The sequence below is a fragment of the Pygoscelis adeliae genome, unplaced genomic scaffold, assembly GCF_000699105.1.
Source record: "Pygoscelis adeliae isolate BGI_AS28 unplaced genomic scaffold, ASM69910v1 Scaffold119, whole genome shotgun sequence".
Lineage (NCBI taxonomy): Eukaryota > Metazoa > Chordata > Aves > Sphenisciformes > Spheniscidae > Pygoscelis > Pygoscelis adeliae.
The window spans coordinates 552,219-566,081 of record NW_008825560.1 but is presented as its reverse complement, the minus strand read 5'-3'; the positions used below and the strand labels follow the sequence as shown (position 1 = coordinate 566,081).

Here is a 13,863-nt window from a genome sequence, read left to right as displayed (position 1 = left end):
CTGTGGCTCATAGATAAGGCTCCACTTGGAGCAGGTACAACCCTAAGGGACTGCAGTCTGTGGATAAGTCCAAGCCGGAGCAGGGGCAAAGGGAGGAGTTCATTGCAATACTAAACCCTATGCTTTGATCCAAAGGGACCAGGGGTGGAGATTGTAATGGAAACACCTTTAAATTGTTGTAACCCATGATTTGAGTTGCATGTTATAGGAATTACTGTAGCAGGAACCCCTTGTTGCTAGCCAGGCTAGGAGCAAGGGGAGGAGTTCATTGCAATGTTAAACCCTATAACCTGGCCCAAAGGGACCAGGGGTGGAGATTGTAAGGGAAATACCTTTAAATTGTTGTAACCCATGATTTGAGTTGCATGTTATAGGAATTACTGTAGCAGGAACCCCTTGTTGCTAGCCAGGCTAGGAGCAAGGGGAGGAGTTCATTGCAATGTTAAACCCTATAACCTGGCCCAAAGGGACCAGGGGTGGAGATTGTAATGGAAACACCTTTAAATTGTTGTAACCCATGATTTGAGTTGCATGTTATAGGAATTACTGTAGCAGGAACCCCTTGTTGCTAGCCAGGCTAGGAGCAAGGGGAGGAGTTCATTGCAATGTTAAACCCTATAACCTGGCCCAAAGGGACCAGGGGTGGAGATTGTATGTCCTGGTTTCAGCTGGGATAGAGTTAATTTCCTTCCTAGTAGCTGGTACAGTGCTGTGTTTTGGATTTAGGGTGAGAACAATGTTGATAACACACCGATGTTTTAGTTGTTGCTAGGTAGTGTTTACCCTAGTCAAGGACTTTTCAGTTTCTCGTGCTCTACCAACTGAGAAGGCTGGAGGTGCACAAGAAGCTGGGAGGGGACACAGCTGGGACAGCTGACCCAAACTGGCCAACGGGATATTCCATACCATGTGACGTCATGCTCAGTATATAAAGCTGGGGGAAGAAGAAGGAAGGGGGGGACGTTTGGAGTGATGGCGTTTGTCTTCCCAAGTAACCGTTACACGTGATGGAGCCCTGCTTTCCTGGAGATGGCTGAACACCTGCCTGCCCATGGGAAGTAGTGAATGAATTCCTTGTTTTGCTTTGCTTGCGTGCGCGGCTTTTGCTCTGCCTATTAAACTGTCTTTATCTCAACACACAAGTTTTCTCACTTTTACCCTTCCGATTCTCTCCCCCATCCCACTGCGGGGGGGGTGAGCGAGTGGCTGCATGGTGCTCAGTTGCCTACTGAGGTTAAACCATGACAGTCCCCCAGCAGGATTTTTGGAATATTGAATTCATTTCAACACTATCCCTTTCACAGGAGACAGAAGAGAGATATGTATAGAGACATCTACACATTTAAGAAAATCTGACAAGCATGTACGCAAGCCACATGTACATGGTTTAAGAAAACCAAATGTGGTTTGAAGAAACAAAAGCAGAACTTACTAGGATGTATGTTTCATCAATCAACCAACCAATACAACTTAACAGATACTGTAATTAAAAAAAAATAGCACAACAAATAACAGACTCTGCAGACAGACAACTTGGAAATTGTTGCTGTGTACAAGCACGTCACACAGAGGAGCATAGAGAGGAACAGAAAAGCAGATGCACTTCAAGTGAGCTTCTCACCATAGCTTCAACCTGTCTGAAAAGTTAGCATGACATAAAAAAGGCTCTACCAGTTCAACCCACAGATCAATAAAACTCAGGGTTCTCTTGAGAAAGGTACAGTGAAAACTCCCACAAGGCTGTTTTTCCAGTGCCCCTTTCACAGACCTCAGCATAGTCATGAAGGCTGAAATAAGACTCTAGTGAGAATTACGTTAGCATTGCAGAAATTCCAGATGCCGCTGCCTATACAGCAGTTTAAAAAGACCTGCATAACTCCGACTACCCATTACTGTGAAACATGGGGATTCAATCCAACAGGAGGCTTAATAATTCATCAAGAAAAAAAGTAGTCCATAAGTTAACTTCTAACAGAGGAGCCTTCAGGGACTGCCCCACATACTAAAAAATGTTACCACAACACTATCCAAATCAAAAGTGATTTCCTTCTCTGGCACCATCTATCTTCTACAAAGTTTAAGATTTTTGCAGAAGGCATTTAATGATGAAGCTTTCAAGACAGCTTTATGCTTAAACCAAAGCAAATCTATTTTAAGAATTTAGAATCACTGTTACAAATTTAAAGGAAAAATAACATCTTCAAAGATAGCAAGACAAAACTCGAGCTGAACATTGTTGTGGTGGAAAAAGGACAAGCAAATGTATACCCAGTTGAAAAAAAAAGATGGATTTCTAATGCAAGTGCTAACAGAATATCTTGTTATGCTCAAATTTTTAGATTCATAGCTCTATAGGAACACTGTTTCAAAGGGATCAGAACAAAAGCCAACTGAGCTGTGTCTGTGATATCTTCAGTTCCTTAATCTTTCTAAAATGTAGTAGGAAGTGCTATTGCAGCCAGAAAAATCTCTTTGTTCTTGAAAAAATACCCTATATTTAGCAATGATTCACAAGCAAACTACTCCTTTTTTCCCCTATCTAGAATGGGTAGTAGACTAGGATTCCAAACTCCTTATAACTCATTAGTCTAAAAAGCAAATGAAAAGGTCTAAACTCTACCTAAAATCCAAGTAAGCCATTGAACCTGTTCATGTAGGGGACAGCAGCTTCGCAGGTCTGGCCACTTTAGTTTCTGAGCCCTTTTACACTGTGCCAAGCATGGGCAGCAAGCCTGTTGCAAAATCCAAACTGGTATCTCCAAACCCATACAGAGATGTCATAACGATGCTACACTCAGGCCCACATCGTGGAAGTTACAGGACTGCTAAAAATTTGTGGAATAAGTACATGACATAAATTAAATTAAAAATTACTGTGCTGCTAAGTGTAACTAAAACTCCATTTTTAACTTTAGCTTAAGAATTAATTTAACTAAATTTAGTTTAAAAATTTGAATTTAGTTAAAACTCCAGTTTTAACTTAAAAACTCAGTTTTTAACTTTAGTTAAGCTAAAAACTCCATTTAAATTTACTGTTAGCCACTGTAAAATTAACTCCAAGTCAGGTACCAAAATTTTCCTGTGCGATGGAAACTACAACAAGTTTAGTAGTGTATTGTTAGTACATGCAAATAAGGCACATAAGGATTTGGACAAGCTTTGTTCTCCTGTCACTTTACAACTTATTTGAGATGGACCGCGTTTGCTCTCCCACAGAATATCACAGAGTGAATGGGAACATCTGGAACAGTTCAATGCTTTTAAAAATTATTATTTAATAAAGTATGCAAAAAGGATTTCTTCCCCTCTCCTTTGTCTGCAGATACACTGTAGCATGATTTATGATACCGTAATTTGGATCATCTTCAAAGATTTATTTTCAATAGAGGAAAGACCTCTGAAGATGTTCCAGACACTTGTAATCAGATGCTTAGCCACCTAATTTTTATTCATTTTGCATGTTGGGATTTTTTTGAGGGAGGGAAGATGGCTTTGTTTAATGCTCAATTCTTTACTGAGCTGATAAACTATATAAACTCCACACAAAACCTAAGGCTGTGTGAACCGTGTATTTGTGTTGTCCCCACCACATTTGGTGACCTAAGGATTTTTTAAGACTGTATTTTCAAACACAGTAACTCATACATGAAGAAGAATTAGAATTAGCTGAGAGCAACAATGTAATTTCAACCTTATGGAAAAGGCAGTCCCTCTCTTCCTCATGCTGGCCTGTTTAGATAGACATGCATCTCTTGGTCACGGCAATGGAAACAGGCTGCCCCCAAATGTTGAATGCATATGTTCATGTGCTTTGCCTTAGTTTGATGACATAGTTCTTCAACTGCTTCTAACATTTTTTTAAAGATGCAAATTTTAACATTTTACGAGTGAAAAGGCGGAGGGTGCGGATGAGACATGGGTGACAGTAATGGTAGATTTTACTGAAAATGGGTAAAGACCTTTCTGTTCTCTATGTTTATTAACAAATTCTTGCTTTTACAGTTTTCTAGGTAGAAGCAAAACATTGCTTTAGCCTTCCTTCCCTATCGAATAAGCAGAAGCTTTGTGATAAAAGATGGCTCTTTCAAGGCAATAAGCCTTATAAATTATCTTTACCAGTAGACTGAGGTCATGTGTTATTAGGCATGATAGAATACACAGAGTGAAGTAAAGGGGGAACATAAGGCTGCAGAGAAAAGCTTACATACACATCAAAATTTCCTCAGGCTACAAATTTTCCTGTTATTTAAAATTAAGAACTACTGCAGCACTGTGTTACTAGTAAATGGCAGCTTCATTTACTACCAGAAACTCATCTCCGTGTAACTCAGCTCATGTAAAAGCAAAAAATTGGAAAAATCTTAATATATAGTGAACAGATTCACCTCTGATAAGCAACACACACAGCACTGAAGGAGAAAAGAGGTCATCAGCTACTGTTCTACATGGTTCATAATGAAACATCCTAGCAAAAAGAAATTGAAGGGTCACTGCTTCTTCCTAGTCTCAAAAACACTGAGCACTTAATCCAAGACATCCTTTTGGACAGAACCCAGAACTCTGCTACATGAGCAGTCAGTAGTTTGTGCCATGGTAACCTATGTTAAGGGTACATGTGTATGAAAACCTCTAGGAAGAAGCATGAAAGGAGAGGTAGCTGCCTACCTGTCAATCTGTGCAGAAACATACAAGGAAAGAGAGGTAAGAATTGCACCATAATGTACATCCCAGCTGACACACACACCTTTCATTCGTAAGCTCATTCTTCCAGCTTTGTAGGGCACCGGAAACATGCACATGTCTTCTTAAGGCATACATTTTCTGCACACTCATGCAGGAAACCAGATAACCCCACCACCCTCTCGTAATTCAACCCTCAAGTTAGGCACACACACAACGCATCACGTCAATCCCATTCATCTTCAGCACTGTTTGCTCCCGCTCGCTCTGAATACCTCATTCGTCCATTCAACCTCACTCAGAGCCATTCAGCCCTGATCTGCCAACTCCCTCCATCACAGGACAATTCATTCTCTTGATATACTTGTTAGGTCAAGGACTGTTTAAGTCACAGGGTATAGAGCTCCCCCTAAAACCTGACTGTGTAAGACCAACCATTGTGCATCACTGAACAACTGCTGTTTTGGTTATCCTTTATTCATGGCTATTTCCTCATCCCCACGGCAGCCAGCGTTTCTTTATGCTACCAATTACACCTCCTGTGCTGCAGTAGTTTCAACAGCTAATTAATTGCCTTGGAGAATCTCCTGCTTATACTAATTCTATGAGTCTACTCCAAGGTAAGGTAAACAACATCCAGGAGGCCTCTGCTCTGTTGCCACAAACTGGCAATGAACAACAACACATTATTGTTATTTTAAGGGATTATTTAGCTTATATTATAAGGTTTTCTTTTCTTTCTAGTATAGCACATGTTTACAGCCTTTCACTGCAAGTATGCTGAGTACTTCAGCTTTACTGCATGTGTGTGCATGTGCGGAGGAATGGAGTTAGACTAAACTGATGCTTCAGTTGTGCACTGTGGAGGGAAAGCAATGTTGAAGTCTGAACAGGAACTTTCCATGACATACATTGGTTTGTCCCACACATGCAGGAACAGACATCTGACTTTAACCAAGCACAATGAGTTATGTTTTTATCTGTTGGGTTTTTTTAAACTGTTTAACACTTGCCATTTATCCCAGTGAGTACAGAGGATATTTCTCATTATTTCTTAATCCTTGCACAGAAGCACTAATTCTCAGTAGGAGTATGAAGACAACAGACTTTTTAAGGGCTTGGGTTTGTACACTGAAACTCTAGAGCATTTCACAGACCTGCATACCCTAAGGCCACTTTCTCTACCTCTCCTCACATAGATATTGCATACCTATGGTCCCCAAAGACAAGTGAACTGTCAAGCATGTTTGAAAAAGGAAGGGAGCTAATAAAGAGTATTTCCTTGTTTCTCAAACTTCAGGCTTGCTGCTCCTTTTCCCACCCACAGTCAAAATAGACTAATTTGCTGTTTCAATTTATCTACCTATTTTCTCATACAGCTGAGGCTTGGGAGGTGGTAGGGGCTTCTGCAACCAGTAGGTTACTTTTCCAGTATTCAGTTATGTGCCTAGCAGAATATCGTGACGTTTGGTAAACACTTCTGAATTTACTCCTTTGCAGTGCTCTGCAGACTTTGAAAGAACATATCAGAACATCTGTGTTTTATGCTCAGAACTATGACCATCATCTGGATTCAGATGAGACATGAAATTATACTCCTGTTGCTTCCATTTGACCATCCCAATTCACAATTTCTCCTTGCAGCCAGAATGCTCCCTTTCCATCAGGTGAAGTATCAAGAGAAAAATATTTCAGGTCTTCCTCATTCTTAACATTCATTCAGTCAAACTGCTTTTTCCCCTTGTTGTTTTGTGCACATCATGCATACATGATTCTGTATACAGCAGCAGGGCAAGGTCAGATATGTAACTAAATAAATCTTACAGCATTTGGAAAATCAGTATGTGCTAGTGACCTCCTAGTCTCAAGCAGAGGTGGCAGCACGCCACAGATACATATTGTTTTACCTTTGGAACCATGGGTAGTTTTAAAATCAAGCTCTTAGTAGTATAAACTGAATGATACTTGCTAAAGTCAAAATTACAACATTTTAGCACTTGACATAAATGCAAACTTAAAAAATAATTATTATTGTGCTAAATCTATACAAAGAAACATTTCTTTCAAAAAAATCTTCTGTTTAATCAAATGCTATTCTTATGTTACTTACTCCAGTATCACATGCTGAAGCACATACAGAAAATGACAAATGAATCCTGACATCTCCAACCTTAGCCTTGGAGCTAATGCCCTAAAATACTGAATTTACCTTTCTCATAGCTCTGCCCCAGTATTAACCATAATTTCCTAATGGTATTTGGTAACACAGTGGGATAACTGTGTTCCTCACAGTGAAGTTCCTACAGATCAGGTTCTATCACAAAGATTTAGGTATGTGGTTTCAGGATAAACCTGTTCTATCTGGTTTAAAGGCTGCGAAAATTGGCTGTTCTGCTTGCCCCCCACCTCCAGCCATATGCTCTCATCACTCTTTTTGCACACAGCGTTTAGTGATTACCTGTCCACATTGCAAGTTTAACCCTCTGATCTGACAGAGAACTAACCCATAAGAAAACCTTCAAACCATTAACAACCTAATCCAACAAACCCCAGCACTGCAGAGTTACCAAATCTGATGCAGAAATGAATGGGGTAATGCATGTCCAAGGATCACGGAGGCAGCGTTAAGGCCACCTCTCTTGGGAACAGTCTGCTGCATTTCAATTGCATTAGACACAACATAAAATTGCACTGTTAATCACAATGAATATACTCAAAGGGTTCAAAGGGCAGGCAAGGGACTCAACACAGATCTAAAATTGCTGCTTATCACTCAAGAGCAAGGCACATGATTGTTACACAAGGGAAACTCCTCAAGACGCTACCTACATTAACCACAAGCAGAGCTCTTTAAACTTCAGGGTGCTCAAATGCACTCAGCTGCCTAAACGCCTGGACTAAATTAAAATATCTAAATCCCTACTATTCCTAGTCTCTGCCTCTTCTACTAGAAGATGGCATCCTCTGAAGCAGCAGTTGTTGAAAATGGTGGTACTTTAGCTTACATCCCCGGAAATGTAAACTAATAACGCCTCCCCACTCCTCACCAAATTAGGAGCGGGAGGAAAGGAAAAGCACCCATTCAGTTTTGCTGCCTTTGATGAAATTAACTATAACCTCTCAACAAGGATCACCACAGATTTCAGCTGAGAATATCCAACACAGTTTTATACTAGCACCCTGTTTCAAAGAGACTACTGAGGCTAGAAGATACTAAACAACCTGAACAACACTGGCAGCAGAAGGCCCTGAAAAATAGAAGGTAAAATGAAGAGACAGCACTTTAAGCATTAAACTTTCAAAGGAAATTTGCCTAAACGTAAATATCCTAAGTCACTATAAATATGACTAGAATGAGGCCCATAAATCTCGATGACATAAGCCAAGACTAGAGGCCAACACAAGCCTCCAGTCTTGCATCCTATATCCTGGATTCCACACATACTAGGCTCTCTGCAGTGCTTAAACTCTAGATGCAGTTCATTCATTTATTTTGGGCCCTAAAAATGCAAGGGTAACCCTTTCCTTGCCACCTTCCTCCTTAAGTCTCTAATGTTAATGAAAGGCTTTATGAGAACTTCAACAGAATCTGACTTCAGGACAGTAAAAGTGTGAATGGAGTAAGTACTTCCTCCAAGCAAAAATTTAAGAAAAGACTTGAAGACCCAAATACCCGTTGATTCTCTCCCTGACTGTCCCTTAAATAATTAGCCTTTTTGCCAGACAAGGTATGCCTAGTATGCTGAAATAAAACATCATGCAGAAGGACTCATGATTTGGCAGAGTGCAGAACTGTCCACAAAATACTGGATGGCACTCTTCCTGTAAGTTCTTGATTAAATGAAAGCGTGTTGGGGATCTCATCAATGTGAATAAACGCCTGAAGGGAGGGTGCAAAGAGGACAAAGCCAGGCTCTTTTCCATGGTGCCCAGTGACAGGACCAGAGGCAATGGGCACCAGCTGAAACACAGGAGGTTCCCCCTGAACATCAGGAAATGCTTTTTTATGGTGAGGGTGACCAAGCACTGGCATGAGTTGCCCAGGGAGGTTGTGGAGTCTCCCTCCTTGGAGAGGAGAAAAAACTCCTACCACCTCCTCAAAAGCCATCTGGACATGGTCCTGGGCAACTGGCTCTAGGTGGCCCTGCCTGAGCAGGGGGGTTGGACCAGATGATCTTCAGAGGACCTTTTCAACCTCAACCACTCTGATTCTGTGATTTCAGTAGGCATGTGGTTGCTTTGGAGCAGAGATAGAGGGTATAGGGAAAAAATTCAATGTCAGAATTTGTCAAATTTGTCAAATGTCAGAAACAGATTTGCTGTGGATAGCAGTTAGCACTTACATACCACTTCCAGCATACAAATTGCGCTCACCACCTTGCTTTCAGAGACATATACTCTATGTCTAATTAAATCCATTGAAGAGGTCTTCTGTTGACTTGAATTGGAAGTAGATTAGGAATCAGTATGCATAAGGTTATGTTTGAAGCTCAGTATGATATAAACATCCTGTAAGGATGTTCACTATTTCTGAGAGACAGGTTTAAAAGCAAATGGAAAAAACATTAACCCTCCTTTTCCCTCACTCAGACTGATGAAGGAGAGAGAAATGCTTTGCCAAAGGCAAGGGCATGACAGAAAGCGAAGGAGCTTCCTTACTCCTAAACTCTTTCCTCTTTCGTACTATGCCCTGTTGCCCCCCCAAAATTACCTGGGATTGTAAATGCTGTCTGTATATTCATATTTAATTCCAAATTCATTGCTATCTTTAAAACAAATCCTCTTCCAGAACATGCCCCAAGGACTCGTGTTCTCACCAGTCTTTATTAGGGGGCAGGAAGTTTACCTGCTTTACCTGACTTTACAAATGGAAGGGAATTGACAGTGACTCCTACTTCCTTTGGGAGACGACCAGAATTTGTGAGAGAAATTCAAACATCTGTTTTCAGATTTGTATCTTTAAACACAGAATTGTAACAGGTGGCTTATTCTAAATGACCCTTTTATCCCCTTCACTAGCTTTACTGTATACCAAAAAGAAGAGTTCTCTCCTGCTGGGAAAATCTCATTTTCAATTTGTCCATCAGCTAATCATTTGGAAAGATTCAAGAAAATTACAAACTAATGAATTTAATCCTGTAAGAGCCACAAAATGTGTACCGTGTATTAAAAACGAACAGACAATGAAGCAGCTCACGTATTCATCACGGATTTCTGGACTTCTTTAGTCCTCAGTTACCCTCCTAAACATAAAATTGTGATTTCACCTTCTCTACAAGAATCACCATCCTTGATCACATAGGCCTGCACATTAATGGAAACCACACACTAGTTAGCCACAGTCATCATCGAATGGTTTGGCATATCCAACTGAGCTTGAGCTGAAGCAGCTCATTTGTGTCCACTGAGGCCACGGACACATGTTCTGGCATGTTGGCTGATACTGAATCAAATCCTGGAAAAACAAGCAAGTCTTTCATTGCACCAAGACTGGAGGTAGGAAGAGGGAGAAGAGGAAGAGGGAAGGGAGGGAAGGAAGAGAAGAGGATATGTTCTGCCAGAGGAATTAGACCACACAGACTTTTCAAACATGACAGCAAGACCAGCAAGAGCATGTTTGTCACAAATTCTAACTACAGCATTAATGAAAGGTTTCAGTGGACTTAAGCAGAGACAGGCTACTCATCCTTTTGCAAAGCTGCTAGTTGTAGTATCATTACTTAGGCAATGTAGTCAGCAAGTGTTGCATATTTAATTCCACAAGTTGATTTCTGCAATCATATCAGAGCCAGAGATAACAAGCAAGCACTGCGACTTCTGAATTTTTAAACAGAAAAAAGCTTCAGAAAGAGTATGTTTTAAAATACTTTACTGGCAAAATTTACATTATTTATGAAAATACTGCATAGAAATTTAATGCCAGCAGCATTACACTAAATTTGAAGACAACATTGTCAGAGCTTTTTCTCCTACTTTAAGTGGAAATCATAAAAAATCATAATAATAAAAAGCATATAATCATAAATCATAAACCATTTCACTACAGATGCCTTCTAAAAATGTCTCAATGTAGGAACTGTAGGAATTCTGCTCCCTTATCACTTAAAGTTACAGCAGCAAAAAATCCCAACTGATGATCTGTAATGGGTAAGAATTTGCTGAACAGTACTTTTTTCAAGCAAAAACCAAGTACCTGCAAAACTCACTTATCTTACATCAGTTTGATTCCGTAATTTCTTGGATGGTTATGTACAGAGGGTATCAGAAATAATCCCTTGATACTCACCCTGAAAGATGTCATGACCTGAGATCCTGCTGTACCATATCAAGAACACACAAGTGCTAGGAAAAGCATTATATTCAGAAAGTATTACAACAGCTTACCATGCCAGGAGGGATTCCTGTTTGTGACCTCTAATTTGTCATGGAAGCCAGGACTCCTGCCAAGCCCTTCCATGTCTACATCAAGACTGGTGAAGCCATTTACTTGATTTTTGTCCCTGGTGACAGTGTTAATGCGAGTCGGGATAGGTTCAAATGTAGGGTCTAACTCCAAGATCAGCCTGTTCAGTTGTTCGATGGACTGATCAATATCCAAAGTTGGAGAAGCTGGCAAGTCCCCTGCATTCCGTCCTAGATCCAGGCCATTTGTGTCTCTCTGAAGCACTGGCCTTGACTTAAAACTCTCGGCACTGGCATGTTCTGCCACTTCAGCAGCACCTGGCATGCTTCCTAGCCCCCTCTGCACAGCATCTCTGCTGCTGGAGCCACGTGTCGGGGTGTCTGGGACTCGGGACTGGCTCTGGACACTGCCCGAATTCTCCACAGTGTTATGAATGCCAACCCTAATTTCATTCTCTGAGGCAAAACTATATTGGTGAGCAGTGACCATCTGCTGCTGGCGTACCCAGGTCTGAGTAGAGTAGTTACTTGGACCATAGGCTTGAGGCTGGGGTGAGACAGAAGGATTCCGTTGCAATTGCTGAGTTGACTTTGGCTCAGTGCTTCCAAATGCTCTCTCATAGAGGGGATCCACACCAATTCCAAGGTCTGGGGCAAAAGCATTGTGATGCTCTTCCCCAGTGTTACTTCCAAAGCCATCTGAAAGAAGTGAGTTCTGACTGCTCTTGTGGCAACTAAAGTTCCCTAGGTGGGTGGAGTGCTGCCCTTCTGAGGAAGACAAAGTCCCAATGCTGTCCACGCTGTGAAGGTCATGATTAGGCATTTCATCATCCAGAATATCAGTCTCCCTGTCCTTCAGTTTGGTGTCTCCATTCACGTGAATTTGAGCTGGCACTATGTGGCGAGTCCCACTGTACTTGCTTCGGGCATCAGTCATATCCTTGGTGGTGTTGACAGAATCTTCCAGACCAAAGCCACTAAGTAGCTGGTCCAGTTCTGCCTTCTCTTGTGGGCTCAGACCCCGTTTGACTCCTGGCACAAGGCGCTCCTCAGTCTTGTCTGTCCTGACGGAAGCTGTTGAGTGTCCTGAATCACTGCTGACAGACAGGGTATGATCACTGTGATCAGGACTGCCAATCACGGGAACACCCTGAGCAACACCAGGGATGCTGCTGTCTGAGGAGCTCTTCTTTCTCACTTTCGCATACAAACTGCCATCAATGGGACCTTGGGTATGCAGCACTGTGGAGAGATAAGTAACAAGGAAAGGGAGAGAAAAGGACAAGACGTTATATAAGGGCTTTGACTGGTGTTGTACCACATGACCGAAATACTGCTACTACTAATGGTATTGTTTCTGCAAAACTAAATTGGCTCTACAAATACAGCATCAACCAATGGCATTATCTTCTTTCATTTTATATTTCAATTTATAACAGTTTTCTTGATGGAAATATAATATGCCATTCATAGCTCAAGATCAAATACAGTTATGTCTGTTTATGCTGTTTTGAATGCATGTTTATGGCTCCACAAACTCTTCATACTAATTTGAAGAATTACATTATTACAGTGCTAGAAATTTGAGAGGCAGCTACCATGCATTCCATTCAGAGCAAGAATGGTAGGAACCTACCCGCAATACTTGCCTTGAACATATCATGCTATTACCAGTTCATCCATGTCTACTTGATAGTCTAACTACACTACGAGCAATCATTTACTCCTTTTCTTGGTGGTGCAAGGAAAAAACAGGCTTTCAATCAGAGCTGCAGTCCTTGGAATATATGTAGAATCATAGAATCATTAAGGTTGGAAGAGACCTCCAAGATCATCGAGTCCAACCATCAACCCAACAACACCATGCCCACTAAACCATGTCCCTAAGCGCCTCATCTACCCGTCTTTTAAATACTTCCAGGGATGGTGACTCAACCCCTTCCCTGGGCAGCCTGTTCCAATGTTTAACTACTCTTTCAGTAAAGAAATTTTTCCTTTCATCCAATCTAAACCTCCCCTGGCGCAACTTGAGGCCATTTCCTCTCGTCCTTTCGCCAGTTACTTGGGAGAAGAGACCGACACCCACCTCGCTACAACCTCCTTTCAGGTAGTTGTAGAGAGCAATGAGGTCTCCCCTCAGCCTCCTTTTCTCCAGGCTAAACACCCCCAGCCCCCTCAGCCGCTCCTCATAAGACTTGTTCTCCAGACCCCTCCCCAGCCTCGTTGCCCTTCTCTGGACACGTTCCAACATCTCAACATCCTTCTTGTAGTGAGGGGCCCAAAACTGAACACAGGATTCGAGGTGCGGCCGCACCAGTGCTGAGTACAGGGGCACTATCACTTCCCTGCTCCTGCTGGCCACACTATTTCTGATACAGACCAGGATGCCGTTGGCCTTCTTAGCCGCCTGGGCACAGTGCCAGCTCATGTTCAGCCGGCTGTCGACCAACACCCCCAGGTCCTTTTCCGCCAGGCAGCTTTCCAGCCACTCTTCCCCAAGCCTGTAGCGCTGCATGGGGTTGTTGTGGCCGACGTGCAGGACCCGGCACTTGGCCTTGTTGAATCTCATACAGTTGGCCTGGGCCCATCGATCCAGCCTGTCCAGGTCCCTCTGCAGAGCCTTCCTACCCTCCAGCAGGTCAACACTGCCGCCCAACTTGGTGTCGTCTGCAAACTTACTGAGGGTGCACTCGATCCCCTCATCCAGATCATTGATAAAGATATTAAACAGAACTGGCCCCAATACTGAGCCCTGGGGAACACCGCTCGTGACCAGCCGCC

The 13,863-nt window shown here is 42.1% G+C and overlaps 1 protein-coding gene across 1 annotated transcript in view; it reads right to left on the bottom strand.

Moving 5' to 3' along the window:
* TNS3 (tensin 3) overlaps positions 1 to 13,863 on the bottom strand; it is a 191,723-nt gene that overhangs the window by 68,417 nt on the left and 109,443 nt on the right. The window contains 1 exon segment of the mRNA XM_009332357.1: positions 11,065 to 12,324. Coding sequence (XP_009330632.1) covers positions 11,065 to 12,324 — 1,260 coding nt within the window.